This window comes from Sporobolomyces salmoneus, assembly GCF_050403485.1.
Source record: "Sporobolomyces salmoneus JCM6883 DNA, S_salmoneus_JCM6883_v1_ctg59, whole genome shotgun sequence".
NCBI classification, from domain to species: domain Eukaryota; kingdom Fungi; phylum Basidiomycota; class Microbotryomycetes; order Sporidiobolales; family Sporidiobolaceae; genus Sporobolomyces; species Sporobolomyces salmoneus.
The window spans coordinates 74,780-98,439 of NW_027481104.1; the positions used below are offsets into that span (position 1 = coordinate 74,780).

The window sequence follows — 23,660 nt, forward strand, 5'->3', positions numbered from 1 at the left end:
TTGTATATATCTTTTCTCTCTCTCTTGGCAAAGCCTCTCTCTCTTGCACAAGCTCTCTCTCTTTGCCTTTACTTCTGATTTTCTACACCTCTCTAATCCACCTTGTCTCCTTAGCTTCTTTGCCATGCATCTCTATCGCAATCTATCATGCATCTGTTCTCCGTTGTAACTCTGCTCGCCGTTTCGGTTCCGCGACGCTTCTCGAGGATCTTGCGGCGAAGAACGGCTTCGACCGAGTTTCAAACATCCTCCTGGAGCAGAGAGAGACTGGTTGCAAGACACTCGTCTCTTGTACTTAAGAAATGCAGCGAGTTGCGCTGGCCGCGAATCTGATCTCAGAACTCAGCGAGCTTTGTTGTTTCTCACCTTTCACATCGACCAAGCTTCCGCTTCCGCCCACCTCGAACTCAAAGCACACCTAAATTACAATCAACGCTCCAGCGCGCCCCAGAACAACAAGCAGCGAAAGTTCGAGATCGTCATCTCTCTCCCCACTCGGGGTCATCTCAAGCTCTTTCCAGCGTGCCACGAACAGCGAACTGCCGTCGATGGACTGCTTGAAAGCTGTACAGACCTACTTGGACAAGATCGTGACGAATACACGAGGGATCAAAGTACTCTTGTTGGATCAAGACACGGTTCGTTCCTGGTCTCCTCTAGCCTCACTCGCTGTGACTGCGCTAACGACGATCGATTCCGTACAAGATAGACACCGATAGTATCTCTCGTGACGACTCAGTCAAACCTCCTACAGCATGAGATTTACCTGACAGATCGAATCGACAACCCTTCCCGACGCTCCACTGCTTCTTCAAGCGCACTACCTGGTGCATCCGCGTATCCACCGACTTCGACTGCAGCGGGAGGAGCCGAGAGATTACCTCATTTAAATTGTATCGTGATTCTGAGGCCGACGGAGGAATCGATTCAAGCTTGCGAGAATGAGCTACAGGAAGCGAGATACGGAGGGTACTGGCTATGTGCGTGTTGATTTCGCTCAGCTCAGGCGAAAGAGTAAAAGCTGAAGGAAGAGTCACGCAACAGATTTCACGAATTGTTTAACGAAAATGCAAATCGAAAGATTGGCCGAAGCTGATCGATTCGAGCTCGTTCAAGAAGTACAAGTACGTACTGCACTCTCCCTCGCTCGTCTTAGCGTCGCTGACTCTCGACCTACTGCGAAAAGGAATACTTTCTCGATTACTCGCCTCTCACTCCCTCTCATTTCTCGCTTTCCCTCCTCCCTACTCCACTGCATCCCTCCCCGACATATCGTACCTACCCCTTATACGGCTCGACTCCTTCCGAGTGGTCCCCCTCTTCACCATCCTACCAACTCCACCTCTCTCAACTTACCGCTCTCCTCCTTTCACTCAAGAAAAAGCCCATAATTCGGTACGAGCGCATGTCCTCACTGGCTCACAAACTCGGTCGCGATCTTCTCAATACGATCACTACCTCGAGTAGCTCAAATGAAGGTGGTGAGGGAGGAGGAGGAGGATTGTTCGATTTTCGAAGAAGCGAGAAATCCCCAATTTTGATTATCTTGGATCGGAGGAATGATCCCGTTACGCCATTGTTGACGCAATGGACGTATCAGGGGATGGTACACGAGGAATTGGGGATCGTTAATGGACGAGTTTCGCTTCAGGACGCTCCGGACGTTCGAGAAGAATTGAAGGTTCGCTCCGTCTCGATCTCACTCACCCTTAAGTACGAGGCTGAGTGTATTTTCGTGCTTCGGTCGACAGGAATTAGTATTGAGTCCAGATCAAGATCCATTCTTCAAGAAGACGATGTATGATAATTTTGGTGACTTGGGAGCTCATTTGAGTGAATACGTCAACGAGTATGGGAAATCTAGTCAAGTTGGGAAACAACTCGAAACTGTAAAGGATATGAAACGGTCAGTCTCTCCTTGTCTCCATTCTCATTCGAAACCCTCTCGTCGCTCGGAATCGAATCGAGCTGATCTCGTTTTTATTTTCATCGTTCCCGTAGGTTCATCGACGAATACCCCGAATTCCGTAAACTCGGTTCAAACGTCTCTAAACACGTCGCCCTCGTCGGAGAACTATCTCGACTCGTTGAAAAACGCAAACTCCTCGAGATTAGTGAACTCGAACAAAGTCTCGCTGCGAACGAGTCCCATTCGCAAGATCTTCGGGTCAGCACTGGGTCTTTCTCATTCTTTGCATTCTTGCTTCCGAGAACGCTGACGATGTCGGTGCTTCTTTGTTGACAGGCAGTTCAAGCGGCGATTGAATCGGGCGAAGAAGTTTCGAGTAGTGCGAAATTGAGATTGGCGATTTTGTACGCTTTGAGGTATCAGAAGTTACCGGGGAACCAGATTGGACAGATCGTAGAGCTGTTACGGAGACAGGGGGTCGAGGATGCAGAGGTGAGTCGAGAATTGTCTCGTTTCGTTTGATCGTTTTTGTTTGCAACATCAAAGACTGACCCTCTTTGCTCACGCTCGTTACGCTGCGGCCCAACGATTGTCTAGATGGTGAATATCATGCTCGGATTTGCCGGATCTGAACAAAGACAAGACGATCTATTCTCGAACGAAAACATCTTCTCTCGAGGAAAATCAGCTTTGAAAGGTCTCAAGGTACGCTTCAGTCTATCTTGCTCCTCACGAGCTAAAGCGTGACACTTTCGTCTGTCGGAATAGGGAGTTGAGAACGTCTACACTCAGCACAAACCTCATTTAGCGGAAACTCTAGATTTGCTACTGAGAGGGAGATTGAAGGAGTCGAGTTATCCGTTCATCGAAGGTCAACATGGACACCCAGCGTCTGCTCAGCCGTCTTCGTACGCTGGTGGGTCGAATGCTCAGCAAGGAAGCGGAGGCGTTTATTCTCGGTACGCTCGTTTCCCTTCCTTTCTTCTCTCTTCCGCAACTGACGCCACTCAACGTGACATAGACCGCAAGACGTGATCCTCTTCATGATTGGCGGGACAACCTACGAAGAAGCTCGCTACGTAGCTCAACTCAACGCGCAATTCGAATCAGGTCAAGGTCTCTCCGGATCCGTCGGCCCTTCTTCCGGCGTTGGATCATCGAGAGAAGGAGGGAATATCGGAGTTGGAATGAGGATCTTGTTGGGTGGGACTTGCGTGCATAATAGTAAAACGTCAGTCGAACTTCCCTCGCGAACGAGACGAAACGAAAACTGATGATCGAGCTCGAATAGATTCTTGCAAATGGTTCGAGACGCTTCTTTCTCGTTCCCCGCTCCGACTTACACTTCAGCGACTTCGAATCTTTCGCATCCTGCCTCCTCCTCTGCATTCTCGGCTCCTCCAACGACAACTTCGAATTATTCTCAACCTCCGTCAACATCTCGGGACAATTACGCACTCAACATCGGACCCGTTTCCCTCAACGTCGATCATCGAGTTGGGAATACGCTAGAAGCAGCAACGGACGCCGCGAGAGATGGGTTGAAAGATTTGTTCGGGAAAGTGAGGAGTCGCGTCGATGGAGTTAGATTGAATTGAGTAGTAACTCAAACTCGTCTTTCAGCTGTTGTAATCGACTTGCTGGAGCCTCGACAAGGAAGAGAATGAGAGGGGAGATGCGAAGAAGCTGTGTCGCGAGAAATTCTTTTCTATTGTCGGCTTCGCCTCGATTGCGCTCTCAACTTTTCTTGCTCTGAGCTCGTCATCCGTATTTTCTCGACTTCCAAGAGGATGCGCGGGCGGCAGAAACGGCGCAAACACGCGACAACGACAGCTTGCGAAGGGAACGTTTTTGACTTCTCTGGCTGTGTTCTTTCTCTCGAGCTATATTTCTCTGTCGAGATTGGTTCCATCTCCCGTCTCGTAGGAGCCAAGAGCTGTCACTTCTTCCGCCCCGCCTCACCAGCGCACGCTCAGCAAGGCGAGGCAAGAGGAAGAGGAAAGCGAGCGAGCCTCGTTTTGTCCTGTTTTGACGTCGAGAACTCCAAGCTCTCGTCCAACGCATCAGCAGCGAGGCGAACCCTAGTTCTCGTATGCTCGATTGCTGCGTTAGTCTCTCGCGTAGTGAACGTATAGTGGAGACGAGATGCTGCGAATCGAGAGCTTTCGCACGAGATCCTTGCGCTCGTTCGAACCGCAAACTATTCTCTCGTCTCTCAGCAGACAACAGCAACGAATGAATGCGACAAAACTATCGAGGTAGGATTGTATTGAACGAGAGTGAGAAGAACTAGTACACATGAGGGTAGAAGAAAAGAGAAAGAGCAAATCAGAAACAGTCTAGAGTAGTTTGGCGAGCGGATCAGAGCTGATGATGATGAACGCGAGCGCGATGTAGAATAGGAGGTAAAGGGAATGCCGGAGTGAGTGAGTGAGGGAAAAGGGGAATCGAAACAACCGTAGAGCGAAAAGTGTACAAGCTGAAAGCTGAGAGAGGGCGAGAGAGCGAAGGGTGATTGTTTACCACCTTCCTCCTCCTCCTCCTCCGTATCCTCCTCCTCCACCGTAGCCTCCTCCTCCTCCACCTATCGAGAAAAACGATCGAACGCGAACCGAGTCAGTGATCGATCAAAGTTGAAAAGCGTGAGAAAGTGAGACTCACCTCGTCCTCCTCCTCCACCTCGGTAACCACCTCGTCCTCGTCCTCCTCCACCACGACCTCCTCCACCACCAAAGTGAGCGATCTCTTGCAATTGAGGCGGTACGACTTGTTTCGCGTCGCTCAATATTTTCGTCAAATCCTTCGCGAGTTTCCCTTGGTCGGGAGTGATGTACGAGTAGGCGGTTCCCTTCGCTCCAGCACGACCAGTTCGTCCGATTCGGTGAATGTAGTCCTAATAGAGAGGGAGAGAGAGAGAAGTCAGCCAAACTCGGTCAAGACGGAAAGAAAATCGCTTTTCTTCGCGCAAGTCCCCAAGTCGGGTCAAGAAGACAGCAAGAGCCAAGAGAGCTAGAACTTACTTCAACGCCATTAGGCATGTCATAGTTGATCTGTGAAGAGGCGGAGGGTATTGGAAGAAGAGGGAGATGAAGAGGAATAAGTCGAGTCAGTTTTCTGCTGCGCAAGAAAGTTTCGACGATAGGGAAAGAGAACGTACGACGTAAGCGACATCCTTGACATCTATTGACGAGAGAAAGGGGGGGACAAGAGAAAGTGAAAAGTCAGTAAAAAAAGCTCAAAACTCGAAACTTGCGAAACTCGTTCTCCTCGTCTCGCCAACTCCATTATCGCTCCAAACACTGCTCATAGCTCCCTTCTCCAGTCGTCTCGTATCGCATCTTGCTTGCTCGCGCTCTGCTCGTCGTTGCTCGTCGGTCCAGGAAGTCGAAAGAAATCGAAGAAAATCGAGAGGAAGTCGAGAGGAAGGCTGAAGGAAACGCTCAACTTTCTCGACGTGCAAAACTCGGGCACGGTCGGAAACGAGTTAAGGAGCATACAACGCTGAGGGGGAAAGAGATAACCACGATGAGATCGTTGTTCGCTCAGCTCAGGTCTCGTCAATGAAGACGGAAAGGAAGGGGAGGGGTCGAAAGGTTCGTTGCATTGCGAGGATTGGAAACTTGAAGCGATTGCGACGACGACGACGACGACCCGATCATGCATTCAAACGGAGGAACTACTCGAGTAACTAAGAAGGGAATCCTCTGAACATCTCGTTTTTTTTCGTAACTACCATTTCTAAACTGCCACACAGACGATTGAGAAGAGAGGGAGATAGACGTGGATGGAAACCACGGTCATCAATTCTCTATCGTCCGGATACGAGCAGGAAAGAAAGGAGAACTTTTGAGACAGAGGAGATCCTTCTTTCTTTTCTCGAGGCCGTAGTTCATCCTGAAGCGAATGACCGTCAATGGAAGAGAATCCTCCTCCTCCAGAGGTCGAAGACCTTGATCCCGACAGTTAAGTCGAAAAAGTCGCCGTCGAAAGATGTCGAAGGCGCGGTGATTCTTCGGAGCCGGTGTCGAAGTGGGCGAGCACGAGCGACGAGGAAGAGCAAGCAAGCGAGAGCGGCGATACTGGAGAGACACCACGAAAAGACCGTCCTAGCAAAATCAAGAGAAATCGAACAACTTACCGAGACCACGAGAAGCGACATCCGTCGCAATCTAACTCTCGAAATCGCATCAGTTTCTCGTTCTCACACGATTTGAGAGAACAGAGAGTTAAAACTGACCATGATAGGACTCCTTCCACTCTTGAACTCTCCGAGAACCCAATCTCGCTCCTGTTGTTGTTTGTCTCCGTGAATCGCAAGTGCGGGCCAGCCGTCTTGTCGGAGGTATTTCGTGAGGTCGTCGGCGACCCTCTTGGTTCCGATGAACTTTTTGTTGTCAATCGAGCGAGGTGTGTCAGTTCGGAAGGGGGAAAGTCGAGAGAAGGAGGGAGAAGAAAGAAAGAAAGAAAACTTACGATCAAAACTTTGGCGTTTTCGGAAGAAATCTTTTCGAGGTGTTTGATGAGTCTGAACAAGAACGAGCGAATCAGAGACACGCTCTCAAGTACAGAGAGAGTAGGAGAAGAGGACTCACTTTCCACGTTTCTCGAAATCGGAGCAAACTTCAACGATTTGAGTAATGTTGACGTTCGCAGACAATTCGAGAGATCCGATTTGAACTTGAATGAAATCCTTGAGGTAAGTGTGAGCGAGGCGTTGAACTTCTTTCGGCCACGTCGCAGAGAACATGAGAGCTGTCACAAGAATACGAGAATCAGTTCACGAGTTCAAATAGAATTTCGGAGGAGGAGGCGGAACGACTCGAACTCGAGACAAGTCGAATCGATCCGAACCTCATTCGGAGAGAGAGCGCTCACTTTGACGATCAGGACGAATTTGTTCGAGAATCTTCTTGATTTGAGGTTCGAATCCCATGTCGAGCATACGATCGGCTTCATCCATAACGAGGTAGGTAACACGACGAAGGTTGGTCTTTCCAGATTCGAGCATATCGATGAGACGTCCCGGGGTAGCGATAACGATTTCGGAACCACGTTGAAGGTCGCGAATTTGACCTCCTTTCGGAACTCCTCCGTAAACGCAAGTGTTTCGAATCCTCGACGACGAACCGAATTTCGTGCATTCTTCTTGAATTTGAACGGCCAATTCACGAGTAGGAGCGAGGATGAGGACGATAGGACCATCACCGGGGGAGAGGAGGGGTTGAGCGTTGATGTGGATCATGGCGGGGAGGGCGAAAGAGATGGTCTTTCCGGAACCGGTAGCCGAAATCGCGACGAGATCACGTCCAGAGAGAGCCATAGGCCAAGCTTGACATTGAATCGGGGAGGGAGCGGTGAATCCAGCTCGCTTGATCTCCGCCATAATGTAAGAAGGGAAATTCATCTCATCGAAATTCGTCACCGGTTTAGGGATATGATTTCCGAAGATCTGAATCTCCTTCTCACGACGGTATTCAGTGACCTCGCGTTCGGAACGAGCGGCAACTCGTTTGTCCTCTTCGTAGAAATTCTTCTCGAACTTGATGAGGGTCGCGGGGTCCCAGTTCTGAGCGCGAAGACCGTCTCCAAGGTTGCTCACTGTGGATGGAACAGCGTCAGTCTCGAAGTGCATGTGTGTGTGAGAGTGTGAATGAAGAGAGAACTTACTTCGGTCACCTCCGAATCCTCCTCCTCCGCCGTATCCTCCCCCTCCTCCACCATATCCTCCTCCTCCACCACCGTAGCCTATTCAACACGATCAAATACTCATCAGTGAACCGATCAAAAGGGATAAGAAAGGGGTAAAGGCAGTGAGAGAAGAAGAGTTGAACGCGAGTCTAACCTCCATAAGATTGGTACGAACCTCCTCCTCCTCCTCCGCCATAGCCACCTCCTCCACCTCCACCGTATCCACCGCCGCCGCCACCTAGATCGAGCGAGAAAGAGGAGCGAGTCAGTTTAAATTGTTTTTTTGATGAAAAAAGGGAGAAGGGGGAGCGTGGCGATCAGAGGGAAGGAGAACGAACCGTATGATCCGTATCCAGACATGTTATCTGTTTGCTTTGTCTTAAAGAGTGTAAAGGGGGATCGAAACTCGTCTGTGAGCGAGTCGTGTCGAGGTTGAAAAGAAAGTGAAGAGAAGAGAAGAAGAGAAAGAGATGAAAAAGTCAAAGAGAGGGATTTTCACCAAACTACTCGCATCCTCGCTCGACTCGGCTATGTTACTCCCGCATCGAACGGCGTGGACGACTCCACTAGAATTCCAATCGGTCTATTCAGACTTGTTCGAATCGGATGGAGATACAACTCGACAAAGAACTGCACTTTCTCGGGTACGTCTCAACTCTCTGTCGCATCAAGCTCTGTACTGATGTAGGAAGTATGCGAGTGAACAGATAGCAGTCTGGCAATCGCGCAACTTGTGTCCTAGCGCCGTCGAATCAACCGCAAACTTGTTGAATCTGATTCTACTCGACTCTTCGCCCAGCTCCTCCTGTCATTCCCCGCGACCTTCAAGCTCCCAACTACGATTGAGCTACTCGATGACCCTAATCAGATTCGTCAACTCCCTCGTTGACCCTCTCCAAACGGCTTATTTCGCGAGATCGATTTCTTCCCTCGCTACTCAACTTGGATTACCCCTCTGGTTCGTGGAACTGCGACATCAAGCTACTCATGAGGAATTACCTGCTTTACCTGTATTGAGGGAAGGAGCTAGACAAGTAAGCTCATTTTCCTCCCGCGCTTCGAGCGAAATGAAAATCTGACGGTTTCGAGTGGTCTGTAGGCGATAGATTGGCTCTACCTTCACTACTGGCACCCCACAATCTCTAACATCAATCCTCTATCATCGACCTCCCCATCGTCTTCTACTTCAACCCTCCCTCCTCTCCCTCTCGAACCTTTCCTAGCTTCTCTCAACTCTTACAAATCTCTCCTCAAGTCTCTCCTAAAGGACGCCTCCCAATCCGGTCGAATCAAGAATGAACTCCTTCGAGTGTATCGGGATCTCGAACGCTGGGGCACGGAGAACGGGTTCACACAGAGTCAGGCCGCGGGTGGAAAAGTGACGAGAAAGAGTTTGAATCCGAATGGGTTAGCGGGACTTGTGGCTCAGAGGACAAGGGAAAGAGCTATGGAGACTGTTGCGGGAGTTTTGGTCGATGATTTGGGATGGTTAGTACCTCTAGCTAAAAAGTGAGTTACTCTTCGTGCTACTTCTTCCCTGTCTCTCACTCTCGACCGTTCCGTTCGATGGAACTCGGACTGATGTCCTTCGTACGCGCACAGGAAACGACCTTCGACCCGTTCCCCCGCGCTACCGAAACCTCTCATAGATCTCTACTCATCCCTCCTCGAATTCCTCGATGAAACACTTTTCTCCCTTCCCGCTTCCTCCTCCTCCTCAGAAGACGATTCCGATTCATTCCTCGATACCCTCGTATCGAAAATCGTCGATGTACTCTGTACGCCTCCGCCGGACTCCTCTCAGGAGCAGCGAGAAGGAGAAAGGGAGAAATCGGATCCGACGATTCATTTAACGCTTCAAGCGTGGGTTTTGCACCTCGTACCGCTGGAAGGGGAAGCGATGGATGTGGAGACGGTGGAGGGGATCATCAAGAGTTGTTTAGTTGCTAGTACGAATTCGTGCGTTCACTTTTCCTCTCTCTTCTCCCGTTCCGTTTGGGCCGCTGAACGAGATTCTGAGGGGTACGGTAGATCGATCGCTTTGGTCGAGGCGATCCTGAACAAGACGGATGAGACGCTACCGCAGTTGAGGGAAAAAGTCGAACCGTTATTGAAGATCGTTAGGACGAATCAACAAGAATCGGGTTCGAATTTCGTTAGTCCCTCACTCACTCTTTAGTCTCTTCCTGCCTGTTGCTGTGAGCTCGTCCCCACTGACATTAGAGGAACTGGTGACGCTTAGATGAAGGGAGTGGAGACGCCAGAACAAGCCGAACGAGTAATCGAAGAGATCTTGAAGAGGAGTTTCGAAATTGAACAAAAACTGGTTCGTCCTTTCCCCTCTTTCCTCTGCCTCCTTCTTGTCACTCACTCCTTCGGATGATCGTAGACTTCCGCCTCCTCGCCATCACTTCCCTCGAATCCGACTTCCTCGAACGAAAACGTTGCAAGCGCTTCGAAATCGACAGGATCGAGTTGGGGATTGGTACAGGGGTTCAAAGCGTGTCCGATTGGGACATTACCGCTCTCGGGAGGAGGATTCGAGGGGTTAGATCTGGTGCGATGAGGAGGGATAGGATCCGCAGGCAATCTCGTAGGAACTCGAGTTTTCGTCTTGTAAAACTACTCTTCTTCGAGCACTCATCGCATGGTTGTTAAAGAGCACGCAGAGGGATATCGCGATTCAGCGGATTGAGCTCTCGACGACGTCCAATCGAAGAAAGGATCTTGAATACTGAATAGATGGGTCGAGTTTTCTTTACATCAAAGACGATAAGCGAGGGGGAAGTAAGTGAGCACAGATAGTAACTAAAACGAGAACACGAAAGGAAGAAGGTAGAGACGAGTCCGATAGAGTCGCGAGCGAGCAGAAACCGTTCAGCGAACGAGAAAAGACCAAGATGGAAGGAAGTGTCGAAAGGGGGTTTTTTTTTTCCTTAGATTTTCGCTTTCGCTTCTTGTTCCTTCTTCTCCCCTGCTTCTTTCGACATTTGAGGTGCCGCCTCATACTGCATACCACACAAACACATCAGTTCCCATTCTCTTTCACTATCTCTCCCTCCCGCCCGCGAGAGAAGAGGAAAGAGAGATTAGGAATGACTTACCGGTTCACTCCTATCAACTCCCAACTCGATCAATTTCCCGAACACGTCGGCGAAATCTTTATAGAACCTATCGCGATCGGCAGCGTAGATTTCAACGTATTTTTTGAAACTTGGATCGGAAATTAGGGCGAGGTCGGTAGGGAGCATCATTAATTCTTCTCCTAGGTCTTCGTTCTGTTGATCTTGACAAGTCCCCATCAGGAACGAGTAATTTGGATGACGAACGTGATGGAGAGAAAGACGAATGAGAGCGTACCTTGTATTGAATAGGACCTTGCCATTCCTTCTTCTCCCATTTAAACTTGTGCAACATCTTGAAATACTGCGTCGAGAACTTCGTAGGAGTTACAGACCAAGGTCCGAACCATCCTGATCGGTCGGGATGACATCTCTACACACCCTCGCCAACCTGATCAGTTTTCGCTCGAGCTCGAGCTCAATTGCTCGAATTTCGCGCGCGGAGAGGAGGAAAAGAGGAGAGGAGAGAGGGACAGGAGAGAGAGATGGGGGGAGACTTGACTTGACTTACACCGAGGGAGTGAGCACCTGAAAGAGCAACGATTTCTTGATCGTTGAAACCCATTCGGTAAAAAATGAATCGTAAATGTTCTTCCGCTTGAGCTCCATCCGGTAACCTACCTCTTGGTGGGCACTGTTCCCCCTCACTATCTGCATCAGCTCATCGTTCTCCTGGTATTCTCGCCCAAGGAGAGGAGAGGAGAAGGGGGAAGAGAGGAAGGGAGAACTCACTTTGGAATCATCGACGAAATCGGTCCTACCCGCCTTCCAAGGTACTTTAGGTCCCCCCATTTCTTCAATCGCGACTACTCCTGCCAAAGTCCATAAATCGGCATACGTGATCCAGGGGAATTGTTCCTTGACGGGTTCGAGGAATAAGCGAGCGTGTTCCAATCCAGCACTACGAAATCGGATTATGTCGTCAGTTTGTGTGGATAAGCAGGGAGAGGGAGAGAGGGACGGACTTGGCAGGATCTCCTCCTTCACACTCGTACCTGTCGACGAACGAAACGAGGGAAGAAGAGTAAGTTTCACATGAAAGAAAGGAAAGAGAAGGGAAACGAACCTCATTCCAGCTCCGTTTGAACCTCCCGTGTTGGTCTCCTTGTCGTAGGTCCCAGACGCGTGCCAAGCAAGCCTACTCGTACGCATCCTCGTCAGTTCAGTCAGTTCGGGAAGAGAGAAGAGGAAGAAGTGGCCATTTGAGAGTGCGGAGAGGACGAAGCTCGCGCTACGCCCCTCCATCGCCTTCAATACACACACAGAATGGGGACGACTCACCGAACGAGTACGGGGCCAGCAGATCCGTCATCATAGCCCGGTTGTGGAATCACTTTCTTGATCGCTTCTCGAACTGAATCGTAATCCCCTTTGTTCGAGTTCGGGTTCGAGTTGGATTGAGGTGCTACCATCTTGCTGACCGTTGTGTGGTGTTGTTGGAGTGAAGTGAGGAGGGAGAAGAAGGGAGAGGAAGAAGGGAACGGCAAACTTAGTTCCCTTTTTGCCGGTGACTCTTCCAGCGAATCAGCGTCGACTCTTTCTCTCTCACTCAACCCAACCGATCCGACTTCAGTGTCAACGATCGACTTCGAATGAATGAAGACATATCCTCAACTACGACATTGACAATCCTCCCATGTCCTCTTTCACTCGTTCATATCCCTTTATCAAAGATCAACGACTTGTTACATCCAATCCTCGAAACTTGGTGGTATCCCCCTCCTCCTCCTCGCCCGGCCTCTGGATCAGGATCGACTACGAGGTTCTTCTCGATCAGTAGGAATCGATTCGAATTGAGTATCTTCGCTCCGACGAACGAAATCCAACGAAATTTCGGCCGATACTCTCATTCCTCCTCTTCCACTTCTTCTTCTACGGCCTCGAAAGGCAAAGGAAAAGCGATAGATGGAGGGGAAGACAGTGTGTTGATCAGTGAAGAAACTTGGATCGCACTCGAGATCTCGATAGCTGATCAAACTGGAATCGGTTCGTTTCTCTCCCTTCTCCCTTCCCTCTCTTCCCTCGCCTTCTTGCTGACGACTCTGTGCGTGAGGTGAGAGTAGAGGAAGCCGGTCGTCGAATCCATTCGCTCACTTCTCCCCTCGCAGCACTCTCAATCTCAATCCTATTCCTTTCGACTTTCTCTTCCGACTACATTCTCCTTCGTTCGAGGGATTTAGAGGTCGTTATCAGGGTACTTGAGGGGGAAGGGTTCGTCGTTAATGAAGATGATGTTGACGTTGAAGGAGGAGGATTCACAGAGGAACCAGGGGAGGAGGGAGGAGAGGACGAATTGAAGAGAAGTATAGAATCAATCATTTCGACGGGAGGAGGCGAAGGACACCAACCAAGGATGACGAGATCTTTCTCAATGTCTCTCTCTCGAAGCTCCCCATCCAGGTCTCCAAATCTTTCGAGGAGGAACTCGGAGAAGGTTTCGAAACCTACTACTACGAAATCAACGTCTCTGCCTCCTCCTTCTTCTTCCGAAACGCTACTCAACTCGACGACGACGACGAAAATGAGACCACCACCACGGATGTCGAGGTTGAGGAGGAATGAGAACCTAGTTAATGTGGGATTATCACTCGATTCGATGCATCAAGAAATTTGGCGAAAGAAACTTTTACAACCTCTCTTCTTTCCCGATTCACTCGCTGTTCCCTCTTCCTCGCCTCGCTCATCGATATCAACGACCTCGCCAGAAGAAGGACCCTCGAGAGGAGGAGAAGGAGATGGGAAAGCAGGTTACTACTTTTCCTTAGTCGAAACGTGCGACTCTGTATCCCTCACTCTGGACCTCGACATCCTTCGACGGTTATTCTCAACAGAAGATGGAGGAGGCGGGGGAAATGGAGAGGAGATGGTGTTCGTGAATGGGAGTGGCGGGTTGAGAGGCGAATGGGAGGGCGAACGCGAAGATGAGGATGAGGAGGAATCGAGTTTTTCCCAGGAAGAGAGCGAGAGTGAGGAGGCGAGTGCGATGGGGTGTCGAAGGGAAGGTTTGGGTACGAAAGAGGAGGAAGAAGGATGGGAGAACGTCATTGAGGATTTACGAATTCGAGCTAATCCGGAACCTATCAACACTCGCGATTCAGCTCACGACGATATCTCGAGCGTCTCCTCCTCAGCCTCCGGTAGAGCTCTCCTCAAGACTCTACAACTCGACCTCCTCTCGCTCGGACTCGGTACGTCTCCTCTCTCTTTCCCTCTCTCGCAGCTCTCATCCTCGCTAAGTCCTTCTCGCTTTTGGCTTGATAGACGCCTCCGGCCTAGCGCATCACTACTCTGCGCTCTTGATCGAAGGAGGAATCCAAAATTTCATGTTACAATCTACGTTCGGAAGTGCGAATCTATTGGTTTGTAGTAAGGAAGCGAAGAGGGCTCAAGAAGTGTTGTTGTCATCATTATTATCGTCAGAGTAGATTCGAACATAGTTGAAACTTCAAGAGAATAGAAAGTTCGTTGTAGCGTTTCGCGAGAAGCGATTTTGTGAGGACAAAGTTTTGGCGTGCTTCTACTTGTCTCTTACGCTTGCCGGATACCTGAACCAACAATTTCTGTACCTCAACTGCACGAGAAATGGTAGAGCTGAAAGGAGCGATTCGTGGAGTGAACGAACGAGAAAACGAAAGAAACTCGAGCCGCAACGTCGAGACTCGACTCGTAAAGATCTTTGCGTTGGTTCTAGCCATAATCCGAGAGAGCATCTCACTTCTACGTGTCTTGTTACCTCCTTTGTTACAAGCTACGTCGACGTCAAATGTCATTGTTAGCCTCTCGATCGGAATTGCTCAACAACTCGCTTTTCGCAACTCAAACTTCTCGCTCTTCCTGACTCTGAAGGTCGTTCTGTGCTCGTCTCTCTGTGCTAACCCTAACCCGCAAAGCAACGAGGTTCTCGCTCTCGACGACAGTCAGACTCCGGTTCTTGATGGAGATATGGTATATGATTGCGATAGAGAAAACAGGAAAGGATAAAGTAACGAGATGAAAGAGGGTTGGAAGTCGAACAAAGCGAAACGAGAAAACGAACGAAAGCGAATGGAGAACAAGATCTTTGAGTGAGTAAGGCTACATGTAAAGAGAACGAGAACAGGAAGACGAATATGATAAAGGGCGAACGAAGAGAAGAGAGAGAAGGGGATATCGAAAGAATCGAGAGTTTCATGGTCAAGTTATTGCCTCTTGTGTTGTTTCGCCATTCCACCGAGTTTCCTCTTCTGTTGAACCTTGTGCCACTCCAACGCGGCATTCTTTGAAGCGGCAGCACGGACCGATCGAATCGAGTCACCTTCAGATTTACGGTTTCGATGAACGGATGAAGACGAAGAGGGAGTCGGAACGGGTTTCGAAGAGACGGAATCGACGAGGACGTTCGCGAGAGGAGTGACAGCGGGGGGTTGTTGAGCGACAACGACGGAGGAAGATTCAACGGCGAGTGAAACGGAACTCGGGACAACGACGACGGGAGCGAGTCCGGTTCTTCCGGCGAAATCGGGGGCGAGAGGTTTGTTCGTCGGAGTAGCAACCGGGATCGCAGCTGGGCAAGGTCGCGAAGGATTGAGTAACAACGTACGACAGATACTGAATCGAGAGCGAACTCACAGCTGAACAAGTTCGTGTTTTGTCCAACGGCAGGAACTTCGCTCACAGGCGAATCGTCCTGAATGATCGAAGGACCCCAAACCCATCTCTTCGCGTTATCAACAGGGGAAGTTTCTCCTGCAGCAGCTACTTCTTCGGTCGAGGCGCTAGTTTGAGCGTAGGCGGAAGCGAGCGCGTCGAGTTGGGATTGAAGTTGAGCGAGGAGGGCTCCGATCGATCCAGCGAGCGCGGGTGAGGTCATTTGGGAAGCGACGGCGGAGAGAGTCGATGAGGCGGATTCGATGACTTGCGAGGCAGCTTCAGGGCCCGAGTTGGATTGAGAAACGATGGGAGTTTCGATCGAGGGAAGAGAGGAAGAAGTTGCATCGGCGAGAGGAGGGAACGAAGGAGGAGTGAGTTGAGCTGCAGGAGTAGTGAGGGCGATCGTAGCTACACATCACGCGAGAGAGTCAGTATTAATCTCGCGCCAATTTGAAAAGTCGCGAGACGACTCACTTCCGCTGCTCAACAAATTCGCGCTCTCTCCGACTTCCGGCGCACTTTCATCCCCGTCCTGAATGATCTCACCACTCCAGATGTATCTCTTCTCCTTCGCGACGGCGCTCTTCGAAGTAGCAGCCGCTTCTGCAGGTTTCTTTCGATTCGCGATGACTTGGCGAACGGCGCGAGAGGTGGTCGTTGACGAAGAGACAGCGGCAGGGGTAGTGCTCGAGACGGCGGGAGGAGTAGTGAGGCTCGAAGAAGATGGTTGAGCGACTGCTACCGAGAGGGGAGGGAGCGAGGGTGCGACGAGAGCTGCCGGAGACGGAGTATTGACGGGAATCGCTAGAAAAACGAAATGCGTGAGCAAGGAAGGGAAACCAGAAGGGAAGAGAGGACTAACTGTTCAACAAGTTCGCGTTCTCGCCAGGAGCGGGGATACCGGAAGCGACAGGCGTATCATCTTGAAGAATCTGAGTCGCCCAAACCCAACGTTTTTCTTCGTCGTATTTCTTGCCGAATGATTTCTCTGTGAGATCACGAAGGGTCACCAGTCAGTTCTAGAGCCGACAAAGTGGGCGAACGCGAGACTCACCTTTCTTGCTCGACTTCTGAACTGTCTCCGAATCTTCGATTTCTTCTTCATCATCCTCGCCGAGTTGCTCCAATTCGGCAGCTCGCAATTTCTTCTCGAGCGGAGACGTAGGAAGATCCTCCTCTTTGTTTGAGAAAGGACGACGAGGCGAGTCGGTTGAACGAAGGCGAGATTTCGAGACGGAAGAAGCGGACGAAGTCGAGTTCGAAGGTCGAATGTGATGGTGACGGGAGGGACGGTCAGTCGACTTGACGAACTTCGAGCGGGTAGTGGTCGAAGAAGCGGACTCCGACTCGACGGAAGACGAGTGAGAAAGTCGAGTTTTAGTCGAGTGAGATCGAGCGTGCGAAGAGGTCGAATTCTTTCCGTCTTCCTCCTCGAGGTCGTGAGAGTAATAGTCGGAAGGAGCTTCGTATCGCCCATTCATCGCTCGACGATCGTGCTGATGCTCCTGCTTCGTCTTCTGCATCCTTTCCAACAGAGCTTCAATCGCTCCTCCTCCTTCTTCATTCGATTTCGCATTGACGAGAGTAGCTGCAGTCGAGAGGGAAAGTGCGAGTAGAGTAGAGGTGCGCATGGTTGAAGAGCGGGGAGGTGGAGAGTGAGGTCAGAAGGGGGAAAGAAAGGTTAAACGAGAGTTGAAGCCGATTGTGGACGGCGAGACCTTGAGGAAGAAGTTGGATCGACTGGTTAGAGTACTTTTGCGTGACGCTGAGCGTAGAACTGAGCGGTAGAATCGAGGGGGAAAGGTCGAAGAGAGAGAGAGAATCGAAGCAGATGAACAAAAGGACTACAATGAGGGTTCGAGACAGAGCGACAGTACATCCCATACTCGGCAGTCACATCGATAGATTATCTTCGTTCCCTCCTTCCGAGTTGAGGACAGCGGAAGAGATAACTTCCGAAACCGGCGAATCGACGACGAGGCGAGACTCCCTTCCGGCTCTCTCTAGTTCGAGATTCGATCATACTTTGTAAGTAGTGCTTACAGGCTATTCTTTACACTTCCATCTCCGCCGGGTTCGAGAAGCTGTCAGAAGAGGGAGAGTGAGCGGATTGAATTGAGTCGATCCCCTGTCTTCTGTCGATTCATTGAAGCTGCGCCGATGATCGTGAGCAGGTACTGTAGAGCTGGTCTTCGCTACGCACAAGCGTCTGCTGGCTTCCGATGGAGTGTTGAGGTTTGGTGAAAGGAAGGGAACGAACTTGGCGATTCTCTTTCCCTCTCTCCCTCATCAACTTGCCTCATATCTTCTGCTCGGACGGCCTGCCGGAGTGCTGTAGAGTCTCCTGCTCCTGCGGGCTTCGTTCGCCTCTCCTCAAGCAGCGGTGGTCGGTCTTTACTCTCCTCCCTTTCCTCCAACCACAGCCGCCCCGTCTTTGTTCTGCTGCTTTGCTATGCTTCGTGAGCTTGTGTCTCGTCGCCGTAGTCGCTTAAGGCCCGTGCAGTCGTCCGCGGTAAGTCCGACGAGTGCTCAGTTCTTCGCTCGCTCAGGCTTTTTCTCTCTTCTTTCTCTTCACACGCCTCTACAACTCATTCTCGCACAGAAAGACGTAAGCTCCATCCTCATACCTTCTTCTCTCGCGTAGACTGACACCCCTACTCTCCACAGTCATGCGGTCTCATCATTCTCTCGATCGTTCCCCTTCGACTCCCATGCCTCCTCCTCCTCTCAAACCGTCCTCTCGTCCTTCGGCCAAGGAAGATCGTACCGTGAAAGAACGTGTCGAAATCCTCCTCGAACGACTCGACCGTACGAAAGATGTCCTCGTTCACGATTGTTCGAGGGGAGATCGATTTGGATTACTCGCGCTCGGAACGCTCGAGAGGACGTTGAAGGAATTGGTACCGGTCGTCAAGATGATCGAACAATCGAGGGATGCCGTCGTCGAGAAGGAGGAACGAGACAGCAAGAAACACCGCGACCAGGAGGAGGAGGAAAACGGAAACTTGGAACCGGTTTCCCGTTCTCGTTCTGCTTCGGTATCACGACACCGCTCGAACGATTATCAAAATTCTCTTATCGAAGATATCAGATCTCGTACGGAGAAAGATCACCCAAAGTCTCGCCGCGAATCGATCGCTTCTTCTCTACCGCGCGAATCAACCTCTCCCGCCGCCCTCGATTCCCTTCCCGATTCGCGACTCGAACCCGAACCGGAATTCTGGTATGCCGAACAAGTCACTTCTGAAGAACCACATAACCGCCCTCGATCCGGCCAAAACTCCATCTCGAAAATTAAAATCGACATGAAAAAGGCAGCCGCTGTACTAGGCTTATACGACAAGGAGGAGGAGGATTCACCTCGAGACCGTCGTCAAACTTCGTCGAGACCACCTTCGGCTGCTCCGACTTTCGAATCGAAATCCCGTCGAGCTTCGAAAGATCAAGAACGAATCCTTTCCGACGAAGACAAGGAACCCGACACTCGAGCACGAGGTTCTACTCGTAAGGATAGTCATCGTCGTCAAACTTCGGTAGCGAGCGATCAATCTTTTTCGGTACCGATTCACGATTCGTCCTCTCGATCTCGCAAGACTCAACCTATTCCTCGACAGGAGAACGACGACACCGAGAAGGAGGATCGATCGAACGCTTTCTCATACCCTCGTACCCGTTCCACGACGTCTTCTCGAGCAACGTCTCGAGCCGGAGGAAGGAGGAGCGAACAAACTACGAAAGCGCTCAAAATGGCTTCGGCACCTCCCGACGCATCCTCCGACGAAGGAACTCGAGTAAGACGCCGAACCAGGGAGAAGAAGAAGAAAGTCGTTGTCGTCAAGTTGAACGAGGACAAGATTATCGAATCGATCGCGAAACACTCGGATCAAACGACGAAATCGAAACTCTTGCAAGTCTCTGACAAGTACTACGAAATCGTCCACCCAATACTTTACGAGTCGATCACCGTCAGTAGCGTCGACCAACTCGATCGATTGTTGGAAATGCTCGAAGAGACTAAGGAGTACCGTTCGCCTGCGAAACTCGTTTCCTCCCTCGAAATCCTTCCCCTACATTCTGACGTTAAGCTCACCCACGACGCTAAAAATCTTGTCCCTCGCTTTGAACGTCTCTATTCCCTCCTTCCGAACATTGAACGATTCTCCGAAGATTTCACGACCTCGGATTACGACGTCTCGACTTTGTCGGGTTACCCTCCTATCGGCTCAAACTTCCCTCGTACTCTCGTCTCATTCATCTCAAGGCGTTCCTGGTGGGAGATCAGCGCCGTCGACGAAATCATTCAAAATCAACCTCGACTCGCTCAACCAGAATTCGGAGGTGCCGTCGTCGATCGAGAATGGACTGCCGCGGCTCTCAAACGCAACTTACTCAGTCAGGACGACACTCGCCTTTCTCCCGTCATCGAATCTCTCTCCGTCTCTCAGATCATGCACGAAGACACCCTTTCCGTTCTCCTTCTTCTCTGCGCGAACCCTCTCTTCCGCCACCTCTCCCTCTCATACCAATCCAGCGGTCCCTCCGAAGACGACACTCCCTTCTCCTCGATCCCTCTCGCACTCAAAATCGTCTCCTCCTCTCTAACGCATTTCACCCTCGTCGCTCCTTCGATGCTTTCCTCCTCCCGCGTCACTGAAGATACCTCGACTCTACTCGAAGAGATCCTCCCTCTGCTTCCGAACCTCACTCATTTGGCGTTCGAGGAGAGGATCGAGAAAGATGTCGTCGTTCCGATCGTTACGGCGAAGATTTTGACGAAAGGAGTTTTACCGAATGGATTAAAGTCTCTCACGGCGAGGAGGTTGTTCTCGATCTCGACGAAGGAGGTATTGGAGATGTTGGAGAAGGATCCGGAAGTGATTCCCGTGTTGGAGGAGTTGGATCTCGAGTGGACGAATGGAGGAGACGAGGGAAAGTCGGAGTTTGCGAACGGAGAACACTGGAACGAGAGAGAAGCTGGGAAGATCAGGAGGGTTTGTGGAGAGTATGGGATCAAGTGTAGTGTCGAGAAGGGCGATCGAGGGTTGTCGATGGCTTAAGCTCGAGGAAACGTCGAGGAGGAGGTTCGTTGCGAAACTTTTCGAACGTTTTTTTCCTTTCACTTTACTATTCTTTCTTGCACATCCGATTCATTGACTCTTCTCTACTTCGTCGCCGTCACTGAGAGTTGCAAGGAGCGAGATGGGTCTTTGAGCCCTTGCGAGAATTCGATTCAAACCTTGTCTTCACTCAACTCACTTCTCCGATCGAACTCCCGGCTTACGGCTCTACGACGTATGGATCCACCATCTATAGCGAGTAGTAGCACCGCTTCAGCTCCCGTTCCGACGCCCTCAGCAATTGCCAACTCGTCTCATCATCAACCCCTCCATTCTGCTCGACAAGACTACTCTGCCTACCTCCTAGAACCTACGAGTGAGTGCTCTAGCTGATCAGCTCTCTTACTGTGAGCTGATCTCCGAGGCAAGCTCACTAGATGTTCACCCCTCCCCTCTGAGCGGAACTCTCGATTTGATCACTCTCTTCAACCTTGACCCACTTTACAACACTTTCCTCCGTCCTTACCTACCTCCATCCGCTCTCGGCCACTCCACGAATTCGAACGGGAGCGGGAACGCGGGACCTGGTGCGGTCAACGCCGACTCTCCGATTCCTCTGAAAGGAGCCGTTTCTCTCAAGGGGAAAGAGCGAGAACGTATCCAACCGAGTCCAGTACCATCTCCTGCGTATGCCGTAGCGTCTCCAGCACCGGGAGGAGGGACAGCGGCGGGAGGAGGAGGATTCAAGATTACGTTGGGAGGAATTAAATTAACTTCTTCTTCGATTAATGCCGCTCCCAACGCTACAACAACGACGGGCAGTGGGAAAGTAAAGAAAGTTCGAATGGAGAAACAGTATTCTCATATGATTCAAGATATTCTCGGTTCGTTCTCTCTCTCTTCTTTCTCCTTTTCCTCTCTTCTGTTCTAACCTCTCTCTTTCGCTCGTCTCGTGAACAGGTCGTAATTCAATCAAGAAAGATACCTTTCTCACACACCTCGTCATGAACCCCGACCCGGTACCTTGTCCACCGCTCCATCCCCCAGATGGTCGATTACTGAGAGATGGATTGACGTTGAAACCGGGTGGATTGGCTGGGTTCGATATGGGATTGTGGGAGAATGGACCGGCAGAGGGAGAAGGTGCCGAGAAGAAAAAGGTAAGGAATCGAACGAACAGTGAGAAACGAGTGCTTCGAACGAGAAGAGCTCATCGAAGTTTTCCTCTCTTTTTTTTCGTTTTTCCCGTTCCCTTTCCGCTTTCCGCTTCGACTCACCTCGACCCTCGACTCTCACTCGACTCATCTCATCGATCCATCATCACGCACGTGTTTCGACTCGCTCTCGTTTCCGACTCGAACGCACGAATCGAATCGAAACAGAAAAAGAAACGGAAACAACAAGATGGAGGAACCGGGCAAGGCGAATCGGATCGCAAGAAACAGAAGCAATAAGACTGCCAGCTTATCGTCGATGTCTCTGTTGGTGCGCGAATGTGTCGAGACGAGAGGCGACATTGCAATTCGAAACTTTGCAAAAGCGAACAAACCTCGAGTTGAGCGAAAGAGAGGAAACGAACCATCGCAGCCATTTCTAAGCGCCGACGAAATCTCCTTCCGTTTCTCGTTTCGAGAGTTACAGTATGAGATCGAGCGAATGAGCAAAGTTCGTCTTCTGCGAAACGGGAAAGTCGCAAGCGAACGAAATCGAGCGTTTCTTGTTGTCTCTCACCTTTCGCTCGACCTCGACTCGCGGCTTTCCGACCCGGCCCGTTACTACTCGAGTCTGTACTCTCGAACTCACGCACGTGCTCTCGTCTCCGTGCTTCCCGATGCCCGATACTTCCTCCTCATCTCCCACCTCTCTGTCCGCATCCGACCGAATCTCCACCCTCCTCCTGCGCGCTCAACAGCTCCAGCGCACTCTCTCCTCAGATCCTATCCACGAGACCTGGTCCTCCCTGTGCGAGATCATCGATTCTTGGTGAGCAACTCTCGTCCCTCCCTTCTCGTGCGAGGAAGCTGATGAGTAAGGGTGATACGTGGGGGCCATAGTAGATTAGGTGAATTGACTCGACATCCGGCACTCGAGAAAGTTTATGCGGAGGAGTTTAATCCGTTGATTAGGAGCGAGTTTGGATCGGTGGAGAAATATTTGAAATCGAGGTTGAATTTCAGCCCTACGACATCGAAGACGACGGGGAATGAATGGTGGACATGTCCACTCCGCGCGAGCGACGAGAAAGCAAGAGAAGGGAGAGAAAATGGAGAGGAAATGGGAGGAGATGGATCGCAAGCACGAGTGAGGGTAAACGATTGGGGTTACAGTATCCCTTCTGACATACAGTGAGTCCTCCCTTACACCTTACTCAAACAACAAGTTCCGTTGAGAGCTGATGAGATGATGCGGGTTGAGGGGAAAAAAACAGACATTTCGTAGTTTGGGTGAATCGACCTTTGTTCCATCCCGCCCTATGTGAACCCGCTCCTCCCGACGACGAAGACAACGATGGGAACGATGGAAGCTACGAAAGGACGAAGAGGAGGAAAGAGAGGAGGAAAATGACTTGGGAATTCGTTCAAGAGAATGGATTGTCAGGATTGACCGGTATCGAACCCTCTCGAACACGATCTCGACCGCGGTCAGATGAGGCAAACGGTGCATCAACTCTCTCGCCGGACGAAGAGGAGAAGGTGAACAATACGCAGACGCTACGAGGTCCTGGAAGGGAAATCGAGAAATTTGTGAGGAATCGATGGAGAGTCGAAGAAGGGTTTCAGACGGCTTGGTCAGTCACTTTACTTCCCTATCTCCCTCTGGTCCCTCGCTTTTCAGGGACAGGAAGCCCAGTACTGATAGAAAATTTGAATGATTGATAGGTTTGCGAATCCTCCGAGATTACAATCAGTTCCCGGCTTGGCTCACTTCCACGTATTAGTTCGGACGCGACCCGACTCGAATGTCTACGCTCGTGGCGAAGGGAAAGAAGGAATGCAGCAGAGCGAGAATCTCGAGACTGAGACGGAAGTTTAGAGTGGCGAGCAAAGCTTAGATAATTTATTGTAGTTTCTCGTCAGTTTGGAATAACTTCGATACAGCAACCAAGTAGCATACGGCGCAGTGTATCTACTATCCCCGATTTTTTTAGGGTTTAGGGTTTAGGGTTTAGGGTTAGGGTTAGGGTTAGGGTTAGGGTTAGGGTTAGGGTTAGGGTTAGGGTTAGGGTTAGGGTTAGGGTTAGGGTTAGGGTTAGGG

At 50.7% G+C, this 23,660-nt stretch overlaps 9 protein-coding genes across 9 annotated transcripts; 6 read left to right on the forward strand and 3 right to left on the reverse strand.

Annotated features, from left to right (window-relative positions):
- Positions 1-548: 548 nt before the first annotated feature.
- On the forward strand, positions 549-3,507 carry VPS45 (Vps45p; the record flags this gene model as incomplete). Its single annotated transcript, XM_076634412.1, has 11 exons — positions 549-638; positions 710-980; positions 1,045-1,124; positions 1,187-1,681; positions 1,752-1,906; positions 2,002-2,167; positions 2,246-2,401; positions 2,507-2,614; positions 2,678-2,868; positions 2,931-3,140; positions 3,201-3,507. 11 exons carry the CDS (start codon positions 549-551, stop codon positions 3,505-3,507), a joined length of 2,229 nt encoding a protein of 742 aa, XP_076485623.1.
- A 921-nt stretch (positions 3,508-4,428) lies between these two features.
- DBP2 (DEAD-box ATP-dependent RNA helicase DBP2) lies at positions 4,429-7,957 on the reverse strand (the record flags this gene model as incomplete). Its single annotated transcript, XM_076634413.1, has 12 exons — positions 4,429-4,493; positions 4,571-4,802; positions 4,930-4,959; positions 5,067-5,089; positions 6,048-6,078; positions 6,147-6,293; positions 6,383-6,434; positions 6,502-6,661; positions 6,785-7,507; positions 7,577-7,654; positions 7,773-7,835; positions 7,936-7,957. 12 exons carry the CDS (start codon positions 7,955-7,957, stop codon positions 4,429-4,431), a joined length of 1,626 nt encoding a protein of 541 aa, XP_076485624.1.
- A 170-nt stretch (positions 7,958-8,127) lies between these two features.
- LAS1 (rRNA-processing protein LAS1) lies at positions 8,128-10,163 on the forward strand (the record flags this gene model as incomplete). Its single annotated transcript, XM_076634414.1, has 7 exons — positions 8,128-8,241; positions 8,305-8,631; positions 8,697-9,106; positions 9,200-9,556; positions 9,629-9,752; positions 9,840-9,923; positions 9,987-10,163. 7 exons carry the CDS (start codon positions 8,128-8,130, stop codon positions 10,161-10,163), a joined length of 1,593 nt encoding a protein of 530 aa, XP_076485625.1.
- Positions 10,164-10,533: 370 nt separating this feature from the next.
- On the reverse strand, positions 10,534-12,131 carry JCM6883_005338 (peroxidase; the record flags this gene model as incomplete). Its single annotated transcript, XM_076634415.1, has 8 exons — positions 10,534-10,605; positions 10,702-10,875; positions 10,958-11,092; positions 11,231-11,353; positions 11,452-11,620; positions 11,685-11,714; positions 11,786-11,857; positions 12,001-12,131. The coding sequence occupies 8 exons, from the start codon at positions 12,129-12,131 to the stop codon at positions 10,534-10,536; spliced, it is 906 nt and encodes a 301-aa protein (XP_076485626.1).
- A 180-nt stretch (positions 12,132-12,311) lies between these two features.
- On the forward strand, positions 12,312-14,144 carry JCM6883_005339 (ACT domain-containing protein; the record flags this gene model as incomplete). Its single annotated transcript, XM_076634416.1, has 3 exons — positions 12,312-12,705; positions 12,783-13,907; positions 13,981-14,144. 3 exons carry the CDS (start codon positions 12,312-12,314, stop codon positions 14,142-14,144), a joined length of 1,683 nt encoding a protein of 560 aa, XP_076485627.1.
- Positions 14,145-14,897: 753 nt separating this feature from the next.
- Positions 14,898-16,979, reverse strand: JCM6883_005340 (uncharacterized protein; the record flags this gene model as incomplete). Its single annotated transcript, XM_076634417.1, has 5 exons — positions 14,898-15,262; positions 15,328-15,756; positions 15,823-16,152; positions 16,211-16,336; positions 16,403-16,979. 5 exons carry the CDS (start codon positions 16,977-16,979, stop codon positions 14,898-14,900), a joined length of 1,827 nt encoding a protein of 608 aa, XP_076485628.1.
- A 1,038-nt stretch (positions 16,980-18,017) lies between these two features.
- JCM6883_005341 (uncharacterized protein) lies at positions 18,018-20,405 on the forward strand (the record flags this gene model as incomplete). Its single annotated transcript, XM_076634418.1, has 1 exon — positions 18,018-20,405. One exon carries the CDS (start codon positions 18,018-18,020, stop codon positions 20,403-20,405), a length of 2,388 nt encoding a protein of 795 aa, XP_076485629.1.
- A 237-nt stretch (positions 20,406-20,642) lies between these two features.
- Positions 20,643-21,859, forward strand: JCM6883_005342 (uncharacterized protein; the record flags this gene model as incomplete). The annotated part of the gene is made up of 4 exons (XM_076634419.1): positions 20,643-20,781; positions 20,843-21,289; positions 21,366-21,565; positions 21,788-21,859. 4 exons carry the CDS (start codon positions 20,643-20,645, stop codon positions 21,857-21,859), a joined length of 858 nt encoding a protein of 285 aa, XP_076485630.1.
- Positions 21,860-22,236: 377 nt separating this feature from the next.
- On the forward strand, positions 22,237-23,438 carry JCM6883_005343 (uncharacterized protein; the record flags this gene model as incomplete). The annotated part of the gene is made up of 4 exons (XM_076634420.1): positions 22,237-22,388; positions 22,460-22,750; positions 22,834-23,193; positions 23,285-23,438. The coding sequence occupies 4 exons, from the start codon at positions 22,237-22,239 to the stop codon at positions 23,436-23,438; spliced, it is 957 nt and encodes a 318-aa protein (XP_076485631.1).
- Between the last annotated feature and the right edge of the window lie 222 nt (positions 23,439-23,660).